The sequence below is a fragment of the Marmota monax genome, unplaced genomic scaffold (assembly GCF_021218885.2).
Source record: "Marmota monax isolate L192 unplaced genomic scaffold, Marmota_monax_Labrador192_F-V1.1 WCK01_AAM20220418_F8-fsc00004, whole genome shotgun sequence".
In the NCBI taxonomy this organism is placed as follows: domain Eukaryota; kingdom Metazoa; phylum Chordata; class Mammalia; order Rodentia; family Sciuridae; genus Marmota; species Marmota monax.
In genome coordinates this window covers 28,677,939-28,694,470 of record NW_026692881.1, presented here as the reverse complement: position 1 = coordinate 28,694,470, position 16,532 = coordinate 28,677,939, and the positions used below count along the sequence as shown (strand labels likewise).

At 45.4% G+C, this 16,532-nt stretch overlaps 1 protein-coding gene across 3 annotated transcripts in view; it reads left to right on the top strand.

The window, feature by feature from the left end:
* Nucleotides 1–5,327, top strand: part of Ablim1 (actin binding LIM protein 1) — a 271,582-nt gene extending 266,255 nt beyond the window's left edge. For all 3 annotated transcript variants that reach the window (XM_058581323.1, XM_058581322.1, XM_058581324.1), the window contains one exon: nt 945–5,327. In XM_058581323.1, the coding sequence (XP_058437306.1) occupies nt 945–1,058 (114 nt within the window). In that variant the 3' untranslated portion in view covers nt 1,059–5,327. The remainder of the gene's footprint in view (nt 1–944) is intronic.
* The last annotated feature ends 11,205 nt before the right edge of the window (nt 5,328–16,532 follow it).

Sequence of the window (16,532 nt, the reverse complement as noted above, 5' to 3'; positions counted from 1 at the left end):
AGACTGATCTTTGTACTTTTCCATCTGAATGATTTTTTTAAAAAAAAAAAATTCTGGCTGCCAGTCTCAGGAAAAATCGTAACTGCTCCCTGACAAAAGGCGATGCCTTTGTAGAAGAAGTCAGGCTGGCTCAGAGAATACTGGCCCCCGTGTCCTAAGGGGACTGTTCTGGAAGCGGTGGCAGATAGGAGGCCTCCCCGGTAGACCAGGTATCCACCTTCCCCTCATTGATAAGCCAAGAAGAAGCCCAGGGCTCCCAGGGACCACCCTGGAAGTCTCTTTCTGGCTGGCTTTCTATTGCCATGGTCCATTTTCTATGTATCTTCTGAACATCCCAAGGAACTTAAGTGGAGTCCCCTTCACCGTCAGAAATCACCCTCCTGTGCTGCATTACTACTCAGTGTTGTTTTAACACTGGATTATAACAGGACCAGTAAGACTCAACGAGCTCCTCATCTGGTGGAAAGGACACTCACCTGGCCTAGTAAATGAGCATCAGAGATAACCCCCTCTTTTATCAGGCAGCCTTACTCTTCAAAATGATGGCAGTGCTCCTCAGTACCTGCAAGGGGTTGATTCCAGGGAGGACAGTAGATCCCAATATCCATGGATGCTTAAGTCTCTTCTAAGAAATGATGTAAAATTTGCATATTATCTAATCCTTGTGTACACTTTAAATCACCTCATCTTATACATAATACCTAATATAATATAAATGGCCATTATGCCACATTGTTTAGGTAAATGGCAAGGAAAAAAGTCTATGCAGTACAGTTCAGTACAGAGGCAATTTCTATGGATATCTTTGGTCTGCACTTGGCTGAACCAAGGAATGTGGAACCCACAGATATGGAGGGTCAACTGTATCTTTAAACTGGAGGTCAACTCTCCAGGCCATCCGTGTGGCCATCAGGACTGACCACTACTCTGTTCTCTCTTCCCAGCGCCACTTGGCCCCGGAAGTGTTTCGGGAAATCTTTGGGATGTCCATACAGGAGTTTGACAAGTTACCTCTTTGGAGACGCAACGACATGAAGAAAAAAGCAAGACTCTTCTAAGTCCCACACATAAACGGCAGTTAGAAAAAGGACTGGCAGCGGGGCAAGGCTTACCGTGTTACACTAAGGCCCAGACTTGATTGGAGAATTTATAGACTGCCATCCCTCAGCCACGACAAAAAGGGAAATTCTGGTCCCAACACCCATGAGCCAAACACTGGGCCAACCCACAGTAACACTTGCCAAGCAGCCATGGGTAGAAATTTCTATGTTTCCAAAATCAGCAGTAGTGTCCACATGTGACCTTTTCTCATGACCTCGTGTCCACAACAGGAGCTTCTTTCTTTCTCCTTCTGTTTTCCTTTAACTGTTGTCCACCCTAGTGCTGACTGTAGTGGTAAGAGCCAGCAAGTGCCCTTAGAATGCCGCACAGGAAGAAACAGTTGTACTAATTCCAAAGGATGAATATATTTATTACGTAGCACTGTGCTAAGCAGGAGTCTGAGGAACGGGGCCATGTGGTAGCAGCAGTTGTGCGCAGCTTTTCCTTGCCAGCCTCTAGAAGCTCTGTCTGGGCTCTGGCAAGAACAGAAATCAGGGAACCGGGCAGGTCTGATGGAGTCTGAATATCAGCAAAAAGTGATTTTTAACAAGCTCCGTATTCTCTTTGTTTGCTGGGACCTGGTTGGCAAATTGCTTAGCCATTACTAGAATTTTTTGAAAGAGGAAAGAAAGGAAAAGGAAAAGGAATGAAGGAAACCCTCCCTGAACTCTTTTTCTGCTTCAAATAATGTAATGATTCTTGCTTCTCACCAAGGACAGGAGGTGGCCTGGGCTCCACCTTCACAAAGAAAGGAAAGACAAGAATTGTCTTCCGACTGGCCCAGTTGCATGCAGCGAGGTGATTTTTGTCCATGGGTCATATTCCTCTTAGCAAAAACAAAAACAAAAAAAAAATCCATGTTCTGCCCCAAATGCAACTTCTCATGCTCAGTGTCCCCTATAAACCGTCTGGCATCCTCTGAATCCAATCAAACCCATGCTGATTTTGCTTTTTAAGGTCTTTTCAGTAGTAAGTTAAGGAAAGGCATGTTTTCCTCTTAAATATCTGCAACTCCAAAGTAGATTACATCCAATCAATTTAATTTGGCCTTCTCAGCTTTCCTTATTGTTTGGCACTGTTAACTTCAGTGTGAGTGTGTGCACGTGCGTGCCTGTGCGTGGATGCACGCTTAACTCACCCAGGGCAGTTCTGTGAGTCTGCATGTGCTTTTTAATTTCTGCTTGAATGTTTGTCACACTGCGCTGCTGCTTCTAAGGGATATTTGGTACAAGTGCATGTGACTCAAAGATCAAGAGTGAGGCTAAGTTGCCTCCTTCATGGGTGAGTGTTGGTGCTTAGAAGCCAGCACTCAGGCTGAGGTAGCTCATGGGGCTGCAGACCACACAGGTGGGAAGGGCTGGTTTGGAGCTCAAAGCATCCTGCCAGGGTCCTCATACTCTGCAACTGTCAATTCAAATTGGAGCCTAGCCTCAGCACAATGTTTGGCCTGCTTCTTGCTTTGCCCTGGCAGAGTATAGGGGTGGGACTGTGGTATATTTGTAGTGTCTCCCTACCAGTCATTAACAGTGGTGACCAAGTGGATCCCAGCACTCAGCTGGTGGAGAGGCTAGTGGAGTCAATGAAAGACCCACCATGTCTGTCATTGATAATGAGTCATCACTCATGAACATTCAGGTCAAGTGCCAGTGTGAGAAAAGGTATTTGGAAACCTGGGCACAATTAGGTGGTTTTCTATATTTTCCATCTCTTGGTCCACATGAAAGAGGGCTTGGCTCTGTCATGAAAGAGGGAAATTAGACTCCTCCTCTTTATGTTAGAGATCCAGAGTCAAAGGCCCTACAGTTGCAATAATTAAAAAACTGAACCCTAAATTCTGCTCCCAGTCGTGACACCCTGCTCTTTTGTAATTTCTGAATTCAGTTCTGCATCCAACTTGAAAAACAGAAAGCTTCTTTCCATACCAAGCATACTAATTCACTTAAACTGTACCCTTCAAAGATAAATTACTAGAAAACAACAGTAGCCTCTTGCCTGTCCTTGGCTACTAGAAACCCTTGGAGTAGCTCCTCTACACCATTCCCTAGCAGAAGGTTCCAGATGGAAAGATGGCTTGGGGGCAGCCTAGTTCTAACTGCCAGATCTGCTGTGAGGGCTACAATGCCTTATCCATTTTTGTTAAACTGGGTGCAGCATGCCTGATCTTGAAGTGTCCAGGACACAGACAATAGATGGATGTTCTCCATTTAACCCTGTGCTGGACCGCACGGGAAAATTCCAACTGCTAACACAAAGTTCATCTCTAGAAAAGGAATTATATACCTGGCAAGCTTGGTGCATATCTTAAGGGCTACTTTTTTGAGCATTTGACTTGTGACTTTGAAGCGCATACTGATTGCACGAAGTAGAAGAGGTCTCTATGACAATATGAGTCAGTGCTTCCTTTAAAATTTCTTCCAGAGAGCTCAGGCCATCACAAAGTCTTCCTGTGTGATTTATTAGAAGATTTGAAGAGCAGTTGGAAACATATACAGCTAGCCATGCATCTCCATTTTGGTTTGGGGTTTGTTATTAAATGTTTTTAATGTGACTTCTTCAATAACTAAACATAAGCTGCCTGTTCTCTGAAATCTCAGAGAGAGAAACTAGAATTAATGAGTAACAAGGTGCAGGGATGGGGGTGATTTTCTACCTGTACTCTCTGTTCTCCCCTGACCCGAAATCCAGGGCCTCCCAGCTGAGGCTCCTCTTCTGAAGCACAGGCTGTTGTAGTTCTGTTTTCAACCTTGGTCTCCTCCATCTCAGCCTGGGAAAGCCCAGCTGGTAACATTTCTAAAACTCTCACCTAATATTTTTACATTTGGAAGCAGACATCTTTTCCTAAGAATTGCTTCTGAGATGATGATATAAAATATATGTGCTTTCGCAAATTTAAAAGAGTTTAAATTAACCACTCTCGACTAAGTAAGTCTCTCTAATGATTGTGTACAGCAGATTTGGTGTGGTTCTGGGGCGTGCGGCAGGGGCAGGGACAGTTCCAGGTTGTGCCCTAACAGATCCCTGCTTCTGATTGTCCTGAAAGATGGTGGAAGGGAATGAACTCTGTCCCATCAACCCTTCTGTGTCCTCTGAAGCAAGCACAGATTTATAAATCACTTCATTTGTATTTCTGGTAGCTATTTAATCTGTACTTCATATTGCCAGCCCTGATTTTATTTTATTTTTAAAGTTATTCTTCTTCTGATGAACCAAGTGTTGGTATACCTTTAAACTTGCTCTTTCAGGCTCCCTTTGGAAGAACCTTCCAGAAAAAAGATCACTTAGGGCTTGAGATTTGCAATGATACCATCTAACAATGACAATGTGCACTAAGTAGATTCCCCAACAACCCTGTGATGGGAGAAAGAGAAAGCTATACTTTGGCATTAAAAAAAAAAAGTCATTATCCTTCCATTTGCTGCCCAGTAAGCAGAGAGAGATGGTAATGGATGTGTTCAGCATATAGATTATTAATTGATTATTAATTGATGGTAAACCCAAAAAGAAAGAGGGGGTTTGTCAGTTTAAATGGAAACTTTCTAAGCAGTGAATGTGTGCACAATAAAATTCAAAGTTTTCTGCAGCTTCGTATAACTGAATGGTGGTTGTGATCATCAAACAGAATTCTCCCACACCTCTTGGAAGAGCAGAGTGCCCATGAATAACTTCCTGAGCCCTCTGATGGAAGGTGGAAGGATAGGGCGTTACCATTCTGAAGGGGTGGAAACGCACCCTCTCCTGGCTAGCTATGTCTCTGTCCCTTATGGAGGGAGATAGTCATCCACAGACTGGTGTTCTTTGGGGATTTGGCGTGTATACAGTCTTGTGATAAATGTGAGTTGTGTCTGTGTGTTACTGAGGGCCCTGCATAGAGGCTCTCAAGGTTCTTCATTTTAAGCTGGGTTTGTGGCTTTTTATCAACTGGTGAAAGGCATCAGCTCTTCCTGTCTTCCCTCTCCTTTCGGAAATACAAAAGCAGATGTTTAGAAGGAACGTCTTGAAATGCTGTGTTGTGTTCCCCGTGAAAGTGAGGTGGGTGTGCGTGTGCACCCGAGTACCTCGTGCTTGTGTGCACAGGAGGGGGGCTGGCCTGTCCTGTGTTGATGAGCTGCGCAGTCCCCACCTGCTCCATGCTCCTGTTGGAGCAGCACTTCCACGCTCCCTCGCCACTCCACCCCGCATCCTGCTGTACCACAGCTCGTGAATAAAGCCGTGCGCTTCCTTCCTAAGTGCCTCTGTGCTTTCATTTCTTGCTCCCAGGTTTCCTTCGCCGGGTTCAGTGGCGTACACCTGTAATCCCAGTGGCTCAGGAGGCTGAGGCAGGAGGATGGCAAGTTAAAAGGCAGCCTCAGCAACTTAGCAAGACCCTGTCTCAAAAATAAATAAATAAATAAGTAACAGGGCTGGAGATGGGCTCAGTGGGAAGTGCCCCTACATTCCAACCCTGGTACAAAAAAAATTACCATTCTGACTTCCAAGAACCAAAACAAAACCAGAATGAACCCAAAACTCTGGGAATACATTTCTATCACATAAATTGGAAGGTAGCTCAATGCATTTTTTACAGCTGTTTGTTGAATGATCCAGATATTGACCAAGCTGACTAGAGAAGGGAAAATTCTTAGTCCGGCTATCACACTGTGAAAATATAACCAATGCTTGGTTCTGTTTGTGACACAGTGGTGACAGCTTCGTCATTGGGACAAAACTGAGAATTTGTAGAAGCTGCAGGACAACAGCTTGTGAGTTTCCAGGAGTGTGAGCCTTGTTAGTAAGAAGCTGAAATGCACCAGGAGAAAAGCGTCTTCAAATCTTTGGATTCCTTCGCATTATCAAAATCTACATGAAGAAAATCTAGATTTCAGTTTATTGGATTTTAAGCTTGCGGGAACATACTCAAGATGGCCTGCCTCGGCCATAGCCTTCATCCTACATGTCGAGTCTGTGCAGGGGCCGGTCACACCCGCACTCACACAGACCCTTGCCTGGGTGCAGGACTCAGGTTGGTTATTCCTTAGAAACAGGCCAGGAACATTGTTCTACTCAGCTCTGCTTCCACCAGCACCAACACTGGTCCATAACCCCCTCCGCCAGGAGTTGTCTCTAGTCCCTATTATGAGTACCTGTGGCATTTGGCTTTGGTGGCCACCTTTTTATTGGCAGTTGACTCCTGCCTCACTTCATGGCTACCCCTCCCTCAGAGCAAAGCTCACCCACCTTTGATGGGAGTCTAAGGATGTTCATGACCAACCCCTTACCCACCCACCACTTCCCTCCCCTGAGGCCCGGCCCGGAATCTCACCACTGCAGACCACGCCTCTGCCCACCCATTCAGCTTAGCCAGTGACATTTCCTCTATACAGTGTCCAACTCTTCAAGGAGGTGGCCAGGAGAGAAGATCGGGCCCCAAGGAAAGGAGGTCATGGCCAGTGTTGATTCTTTAAAACCAGTTTCCCATCAGCTCTGTGGGAGTTTCCCAGGGGCTCCATTGGCCCTAAATCAAAGACGACGCACATTCACACCCTTTCCCTGGGCCTGTCTGATGGCCCAGCCCAGCCAGCCCCAGCAAATTCTTTGCATGCTTATGGTTGAACCTCACGTTCTGTGCTTGGCAAGTGTCGTCTGGTACTGTTAGCTCTGCGTGTGTTTCTGCTTTACAGTTGACTCCAGGGAAATCTCCATGTTGAGTGCCAGGCAACCCTTAACCCAGGCAAAGCCTCAACATACCCCTCAGGACAATCCCGTAAGGCAGAGAATGGTAGCTCCACCATGTGGTGACGAAACCAAAGCTCAGGGGCTAATCAAACCTGCCTGGTCACTCAGCCAGTGAGCAGCAGAGCTGGGAGTATCCAGCCTCTTCCTTTAGAATCCCATGGGTTTTTACTTCAAATCTCACTGCCTGTGGCCTTCTGGGGACAAGGACTATGTCTGCCATTCTAAACCTCCCAGGGCCAGTTCCATTCATCCTGCCCATGAGCCCTGCTACTATCATCAAGGAACAGTTATGAACATGTTCACAGGTTACTGGCTGTGTGTGTTGGCGCCAGTCATCTAGTATCTCTAAGCCTCTGTTTACTCCTCTGAAGACTGAATGATAAATAATACCCATCATAAGATTGTTGCTAAATTATAACATGTTGAGCACTTGGCACAGTACCCAGCACATAGTAACTTCTCAAGAAACTTTAGTGACCTTTATGAAGAGCAATTAGTTACTTAGACTTGAAAAACTCCATAAACTCTCTGAGTCTCAGTGTTTTCAACAGATAGATTGAGAATGAATACCTGTTCTGGCCATGTTATGGGGCATCGAGGCAAATGATGTAAGACGGAGTGTTCAGATGCAGGCAAGTGCTTTATTACTAGAAGCTATTGGACACTGGAGCGGAGTTCTGGTGCTTGGATAAGGTCTAATACTATATTTTAAATAACTTAGAATTTGAGTTTTTCATTCTTAGCTTTCCCATCTGCCATCTTTGCATAGTACCTGAGCATTCAAACAAGCCTACATCCTCTTTACATTCTCAATAACAGCACCCTCTTCACCCTGCAATGGTCTAAAGATTGAGATCCCTGAAGATATGCCAACTAACAGCACTGAGAACTGAGAGGATCACACAGCAGCTATGTGCAGGGTTCAGCATCAAACTGTCTGGGCTGAAGTTCCAGCTCTACCAATAAGCAGCTGCATACCTAATGACAACTTGTTTAATTTCCCCAACCCTAATTTCCATTTCTATAAAAGGAATAAATAATAATACCTACCTCAAAAGATTATTATGGAATTCCCATAGAATAAGACCTGGCATGATACAAAATGAGTCCTCAGACATTAGCTTTTATTAATGAAGTGGCTGCCAAGTAATAAGAACCTACTATTTACCCGGCCCTGAGCAAGCGTACTATGTGATTTCTTTCTTGATTCCTTACATTGCTTCTATTTTAGAATTAAGGGAACAGACCTAGAGAGGCTAAGTGTCCTATCCAAGATCTGCCTGCTATTGGGGAGCTGGGATTCAAACCCTATCTCTAGTACCACGCTGGCCTTCTGGGTGTCACACATTATAGCCAGCCAGGGTGGCAGATGGCTCGAACCAGAGGTGTGTGAAGGTGCCAGCTTCCTGGGTGAGGAGGACCCTGCCCCACCCCAAGGATGCTTATAAATACCACCTGAAGAGGAGCTGGGACTCATTCCAATGAGAGATGTCATTGGTTCCAGAAAGATCCTTCTGATTGTGTGACTTCAGAGCACCTGAAGGCTGCAAAGATAAAGAGAGCTGCCAGTCCATAGGGTATTTGGGGACATGTTCTCAACTCAAAAAAGCTACCAGTCTCACTCAGCCCCTCCTGCCCATTGCTGGAAAGGGACTCCTCTTCCCTGCAGAGTCCAGCAGCCTGCCTGGGTGTGTCCACCAGCCCTGCCCTGCTGGACGTGGTCCATTGTAGGCTGGAGAACACTAGGAAGGGTGGAGGCGAGAGGCTGGCAGCTTTGAGAAAGCACAGGGGGCTGGGGAGAGCAGTGGCCAAAGGACATCTAGATCCCAGCCCCGAGGACCTTCCACGTTGTAAATTTCCTTCTCTCCCACCTGAGACCAGGATTCTGAAAAAATGTGTCCTTTGTCTCCTGCAGAGCTGAGGGTAGGCCCTAGCCAGCCAGGGCTATGGAGGAGGGTATAGTATGACCACATTTATTTTACTTTCCAATGTCAACGGGATGAAAATGTTCTCTGGGGCCGCCATTGTGCTCAGGACAATGGCGGCCCCTGGAGAGGATTTTCTGTATTTATTTGTGCTATCCCCTGCTGCTGCCTCTCAACTCAGCCCTTCCCATCCGATAAAAAGTTGGCATGGGAAATCCTCCCCTCCAAAGCCAAGGCTGTTTCTGCTCTGCCCCAGTCTGGTTTAACACCGGGCCCTCCCAGAGCATCCCCAAGGGGCTGGAGGCAGGGCAGAGCCTGGGAACAACTTCCAGACCCAGAGTTGGTGGGATTCAGACATCAGGGATCCAAGGAACAGGAGTCCATCCCAGGGAATGGGGTGATAACCACAGCTCCTGTTTTGGGTGGGCCTCCAGAGTACCAAGAGCTGGGATGAATCCTCTGTGCAGATTATTTTAATTAATCTGAGAAGGGTAAACCCATGACTGAGAGAGGCACACCAGCCCCCTGCCATCAAGTACAAATGCCACATTCCTTCTAAGCCAGTCACCTCTCTGGGGTCTCCATGTTGTTAACACGTGGTTTTCCATGGATTTGTCAGAAGGACTGTGTTCGCAAAGACAAACACCGGGCCCTCCTCAGCAAGGTGGAGCCTGGCCATGAATAACATTTTGTTCTAAACTGGACGGAGGCTGGCACAGAGAGAATAGGTTCTTTCTTTCCTGTTATTGTCTTAAAACCTACGCTTCTTAATGAAAAGTTAGAAAGTGTTGATAGCCGTCACCTTCCCATTAGATAGGAAAAAGGGCTCCCTGTGTAAAAAATAATAATTATTAATACGCCCCTCCCCTGCATAAAAACAAGGTACTCAGACAACTTAAACCTAGCAGGACTTGCAAATGCATGGGCTCCAATCCTCACAGCCTGGGTACATGCTGGTGCCCTCAGTTCACAAGCAGGAGTTGCCCTTGACGGAGGGGCCAACATTTGGACCCAACTCTAACTGCATGGAGGTTTGTTTTGGTCTGTCCGGGTGGGAGCTGGAAAGCTGTATCCTGCAACAAACTTTAAAAGCTTTCAGGTGAATCCATGATCACCCCCACATCATCTCAGGTCAGCAGTGGAGCTGGGCGGTGGCTAACCAACCGTCCACTGCCATGCTGAGAGCCATAGCCAAGTAGGAATGACACATGGCATTTTTGGTTGAAAGGTGACCCCAGCAAGCCATTGAGATGATAATGATTATGTTAAGATGTGCATTCAATTGGAGATTAGACCCCTGCTGTCTGCCTAGGCCTGCTACTTTGGAGCTCTCTCCAGACCACCAGAGAGTTCCCATTGGTTGGGGTAGTGTGTCCTGGGAGAAGGCCACGTGCGCAGCATTCGCGGGAGTTTTGGAAATAAAGTTTGTTCCTGCTTGAGTGGCTCGTGATTTTGTGCCCAGCCAGACTGCGGCACTGCCAGGCTTCGTCACTCACTGTCACCCTAATTCATGGGACCAGAAGTCAGATGATGCTGCGAGGACATTGCTGGCATCTTTCCTTAGCACAGCCAGACTCTAGGGCTCCACACACTCTCTGGGAGATTCCATCAGCACCTGCTCAGGTATGGCTGCATTTGCAAGGATGTTTTCTCCTAAAATAGAGAAACATGGGATGACAGACCCGTCAAGCACAGTTGCTTGGAGGAGAAGCAGCCCAGGGATATCACGCCTCCTCTTCTCCGTCCCAGAACAGGGAAAACCCTGTCCCACAGCAGCTGCTTTCTTTCCCAGTGTGCTTCCTTCTGCTTTGTTCCCTTGTTTGCTGCAAGGGCAGGTATGCAGAGCTTGAGACTGTCACCCCGGGGAAATTTAGTAACTGTCTTCAGGGCCTGGCTGGAGGGAGAGTAAGAACGAGTGACCCGGGAGTTGTGATGACATAGGCTCCTTTTGTGTGTTTTTGAGCCTTCACATACCAGAGCCTCTACGGTGGGTGTAGTAGTGACTCCCATGAGCTAGGCCTACCCCAAATCTCAGACTGTGAACTTGTCTGGAATAAGGAGCTTTGAGATATAATTAAGGAAGGATAAAGATGAGATCATTATAGATGGGGGTGGGGGGTGCGAAGTCTGAAGACCAGGGTCCTAGAAGAGATGAGGAGAAAACATGGAGCTGCCCTCAGAGAAGAGGCCACATGAAGATGAGGCAGAGATCAGAGGCTCCCCAAGGCAGAGCATGCCAGGAGCCCCCAGAAGCTGAAGGAGGCAGGAAGGGATCCTCCCTGGAGGCCCTCCCCACAGCTCGGGTTTGGATTCCTGGCCCCTAGAACTGTGGGAGAATAACTTGCTGCTGCCTGGAGCCACCTATCTTGTGGTCACTTGTTACAGCAGTCCCAGGAAGCTTACGTGGTGAAGCATGTCTAGCTTCTCAGCGAGGTGAAGCAGGAGGAAGTCTGGGACAGAGTCCGGCAGTGAGTGGGCTGACCTTAGGGCCTGGCCACCATGAAGCCACTGCCCAGGTAGGAAGAGACAAGGCCTACTTCTCAGGATCTGGTTTTCGCTTCCTAGAAGGCCCATCTGCCTGGATCGGCTTGCCTGGAAGGCTTCGGTGGCCCGCCCTAGTTGGAATGTCTGCAGCAGGTCAGGAGGATGGAGCTCTCCGGGCAGAGGAGGGTTGGCCATCCTGTAGGCAGCAGGTCTTCTCCATCCTTGAGGACTCTCTGGCTCTTTAAGACCGAGCCTGGCTCTGGCCTGGGTTAGAGCTCTAGAGCCACCAACCAGCAGCGTGGCCTGGGCAAGTACCTTGGGCCTCAGTTTCCTTTCTGCACAGTGAGGATGATAAGGATGTTACCTGGGAGAGTGAGTGTCTGGGAAGATTAAGTGAAGGCTTGTACTAGATTCCAGACAGTGCTGGGTCACGGTGACGCTCCATGAAGGTCAGCAAAGTAGCATCAATAGCAGAAACAGTAGTTAGGTTAGGGTGTTGTCACTATGAGAGAAAAAGAACCTGTATATTAGTGGTCCTAAAACCTGAATGAACAAGGCGTGGGACAGGGAAGTACAGGGAAATGAAATGGAGCAAATCACATTACATGCATGTGTGACTATGTCACAACGAACCCCACGATTATGAACAATTATAATGCACTAATAAAAACATAACAAAAAAAGAAATGGAGAAAACTTGAATGAAGATATCTACATCCCAGGTACTTTGTTAAAAATGAAGACTCTCTGGTCTTGCCATCAAAGTTTGATTCAATAGGCTTGACAGGGGATCCAGTAATTTCTCAGTGTGAGTGTGTTGGGGGCGGGGGGAACACTATAGAAGCAGAGAACACAATGGTGGTTACAAGGGCTGGGAGTGAAGAGGGGTTGGTGGGAACTTCTGGTTCCCTGAGACAAAACTTCATTAGAAAGGAGGATTCAGTTCAAGAAATCTCTGCGACTGTAGTTGATAACAGTGTTCTGTATGCTTGATCATCAATAGAGAGTAGATTTTAAGTGTTCTCACCACACACACACACACACACACAAAATGTCTGTATGTGAAACAATTCATGTTAAATAACACTGTGGAATCCCCGCCATTACAGCCCAACATGCTGTACCCTCTGAATATGTACAACTGTCAGTTGTCGATTTAAAATTAACTAGTTTAAAGAAAACACTATCCAAATTTGGTTGCTTCTTTACACTATGAAGTAAGTTTGTTTTAATTATTACTAGAAAGGACTATGTTTGCTTTAAAATTAAAATTGTAATTCTGCCTTCTTTATTTCCATTTTCCATAGTCGGTTATTTTTAGACAGTACAAAATACCAAGGTCAGAGTTTATTCTAATGAGTCTTTTCCAGCTCCCAGAAGGTGCCTAAATTCAAATCAGTAAGCTACGTGTTCTCCATTTTTCAAAGTTTGTGATTTAAGGGGGAAAAACACTATTTAAATGGATTCTATCCAGTCAGAGATGGGAAATGGTCTGTCAAAGTTTGGGGATTCTTTAAAATCTTTCCCGAGGCAAGAAACGGATCTGTCCTTTAGCCACGATTTCTTCTTTGCCGGAATAGTTTGGCAGAGGTGCAAGGCAGCATCCACCCAAATACACACAGCACACAGAGTCCCCTGGGGATGGCTGGGGCTTCTCCACAGGCCACCTTGTCCTCCGAGGAGGCGTCTCTTTGGTGCTGACACAAACGTCCTTCCCACACAACATTCTGAAGAGAGGGCTGAACTTCAGCTTCCAGAAGGAATGGCTTTCTACGTGGGTCTCTCAATCTGCAACCCTTGAATGAGGAAAGTCTCCTTCCCTTCTCCCTGGGAAGTTGATTTTACATGAAGACGCACCCAGGCTAGGGAGAAAACAGTGCAACTGGGGGTAAACTTCCTCGAGAGCTCGACCCACGCCTCCTCAGATTTGGCCCTACTGTGGCTCAAGGTACAAAGTCTGTCTTTTCATTTTTTAGGACTCACACATTATTTCTCTATCCATTGCCTCTGGCTACCTGAATGTGGTTCCAGATTTTTAAAAGCACTCTTTGGTTAGTAGTACAACTCTTCATTCTTGGTTCCTGGGTAATGTGGCCAATGCTGGTAGAAGAAGACCACACAGAATAAAATAACTTTCTGGTGTCTGGACCCACAGGAGGCAGGCAGGTGTCTGGCACATGGGAGTGTGTCTTGTACACTCAGTGCTTTGTAAATGACTCAAATTGATTTTTCCTAGTTGTGCTTATTTTTATTAATTTTAATGCGATAAGCAATGCCAAGGGTATTCTAATATCTCATTTAAAAAGAAAAATCTACAGCATTTAGTACCTAAAATGAGAAGTACACGATGTGGTGTGGTAGAAAACATGAACCTGAATCACACACAGAGTGGGACTAGGTGAGGCAGCAAAGTGCCCGAGGCCTGCTCTCAGGGTCATGCAAATACCAACCCAAGTAAAACACAATCCCTGCCCTCCATGGGTTTAAAGCCTGGAAGGACAACATAGACAAACAGTAGATTCGATGGGAGGCTTAAAGCAGCTGAGACAGTTCACAGGATAACAAAGAAGGAAAATGAACCCGAGACCTGAATCTACAACCTAAGCCTATAAAATGTCTAGAAGAAAAATTTCATGACCTCTGGTTAGGCCCAGTTCTTAGAAATGATACCAAAAACATGATCCATACAATAAGAAAAAAATTGATACATTGGCACTCATCAAAATTAAGAACAATCTGCTCTTCAAAAGATATAAAGAGAAAGAAATAAGCCTCAGATTGGGGGAAAAAAATGCAGATCACATGTGTGAGCAAGGGCTTATCCAGAGTATATGTAGAGCCCTTGATGGCAAGAGCTGTGACCCTGCAGAGCAGCTGGAACACATGCCTTACTGGTGGGAATGAGCAATGATTCTATCACTTTGGAAAACAGCTAAACATTTTTTTTTTAAGTTAAATATACACTAACCATGTGACCCAGAAAGCCCTATCCTAGGCCTTTATCCCAGTAAAACTAAAAGCATTCACACTAAAACCTGCACATGAATGTCTGTAATGACTATTTTTCATCACCCCAAACTGGAAACCATCCTAAATGATCCGCAGCTGAGGAACAAATCAATAAACTGTAGTTCATCCTTACAATGGAATATTACTCAGGAATAAAAGGAGTGAACTATTGCAATAACATGGATGAATCTCAAGTGTACTATGCTACATGAAAGAAAGGTCAGAATCAAAAAAGGTGTATGACAGCCAGGCATGGTGGTGTGTACATAGTAGCCACTCAGGAGGCTGAGGCAAGAAGATCTGAAGTTTGAGGCCACCCTGAGCAGCTAGGACAGAAAGGGCAACTTAGAAGACCCTGTCTCAGAATAATTTTTTTAAAAGGGCTAGGGATGTAGCTCAGTGGCAGAGTAACTTCCTGGCATGCCTGAGACCATAGATGCCATCTCCTCACCACAAGAAAAAAAAAAAAAGATGTTATGACTGCATTTTTATGACACTCTGGAAAAGGCAAAGCTGTAGAGACAGAAACCCATCCGGGGTTTCCAGGGACTGGGGTTGAGGGGAGGGGTTGACTACAAAGGGGCACCGGGGAATTTGGTGGGTGATGAGCCATTCTATATCTCAATTGTGGTGGTAATTACATGACTTCATACATTTGCCTAAGCTTACAGAACTATATATTAAAAAGGGTGAGTTTTGCTACACGTAAAGTATACCTTAGTAAAAAATTTTGGAAAATTAAAATAAAAACAGCTTAAATCAACAGATTTTTCTTGGCGAGGCTAGTGTACTGGGATCTCCAGGATATTATAAAGGAAGTGTAACATACATTTTGTTTTGAGAGGCTTACAAGCCTTGCTATAAACCAGGCGCTGTGTTAAGCACTCGAGATAAAAGAGTGAGCAAACAGATATTAATCACATAATCTTACAAATATAAGCAAGTGTAATCATGTCAAGGATGAATGGTGGATTGATTCTGGAATGTCAGCAAAGCCTCCTCTGGGGACCACTTCTCTTTGAGTTAAGCTGGACGTGATCCGCAGCACAGTGGAGGATAGAGGAGTCAGTCGAGGGAAGTGAAATGAAGACTCGTGAGTTTCTAGCTTGTGCAGCAGAATAGGTGCAGTGCATGCTGGAAAAGGAGCAGATATGGGTGGAGTGAGGAATCATGAGTTCAACAGAATATGAACAAGGAGCCAGCCATAAGGGAGCAACACCTGATTAAGGTTAAAACTATGCAGAGGACCCAACAGAAATGAAAACATTGGTCTACACAAAGTCTTTTATGTGAAAGCTCATGGCATTTAGTAGTAGCCCCAAAGTGGAAACAACCCAAATGTCCATCAACTGATAAATGGATACATGAAACATGGTATGTCCGTGCGTTGGAATATTATATAGCAATATAAAAAATAAAGTCCTGATACACACTGCAATGTGGATGAACCCTGAAAACATTATACTAAGTAAAAGAAACTAGTCACAAAAGAGCATGGAATGAAATGGTCTTTTATAAAACCGTGTGATTTCATTTACATGACCTATCCAAAATAGGGAAGTCTCTAGTCAGAAGACAAATTAGTGGTTGTCTAAGTCTGGGTGGAGGCAATGGGCAGAATGAAATGACTATTAGTGGGTGATGACTATTTTAGGGTGATGTTGTAAAATTAATTGCAATGATAATTTTGTAAAACTCTGTTAAAATAAAAACCACGGGGCTGGGGATGTAGCTCAGTGGTAGAGCATTTGCCTAGCATGCATGAAGCCCTGGGTTTCATCCCCAGTATTGCAAAAAACAAAAAAAAAAAAACATTAAGTTGTACATTAAAAAAAAGTTATTTAATTTTATTTTTTGTAGTTCTGAGTATTGAACTCAAATCTTCTGAAGAAACTGCTCTTCAACTACATTAATGAAAAAGAGCACAGTGTCTTGCCATCTGGGATCTGCTTGTTCTTGGCTCTGAACCGTTCCTCTCTCAGATCTTCCATGAACATTACTTGAATTACACTAAAGATTCTATTCAAGGGGCAGAATGGAATCCCCAGACACTATGCAATTGTAGTGGCCTGGTGTCAAATGTCCTGCCCTGCTCAGGAGTCCTCTGTGCAAGATTCCCATTTATATTCTCTCAGTTGTTGCTGCCAAAAGAAACTGGCTACCTGAGGCCACTTCCAACAGGAAGTTAGGAAGCGGTATCACAAAGATCCCCCTCTCTCCTTCCTCTCTCCCTTCTTCCCCATAAGGATTTTGATCACAAAAGGAAAACAAGTTTAAATAAAGCAAGCTCCCGGTAATGCA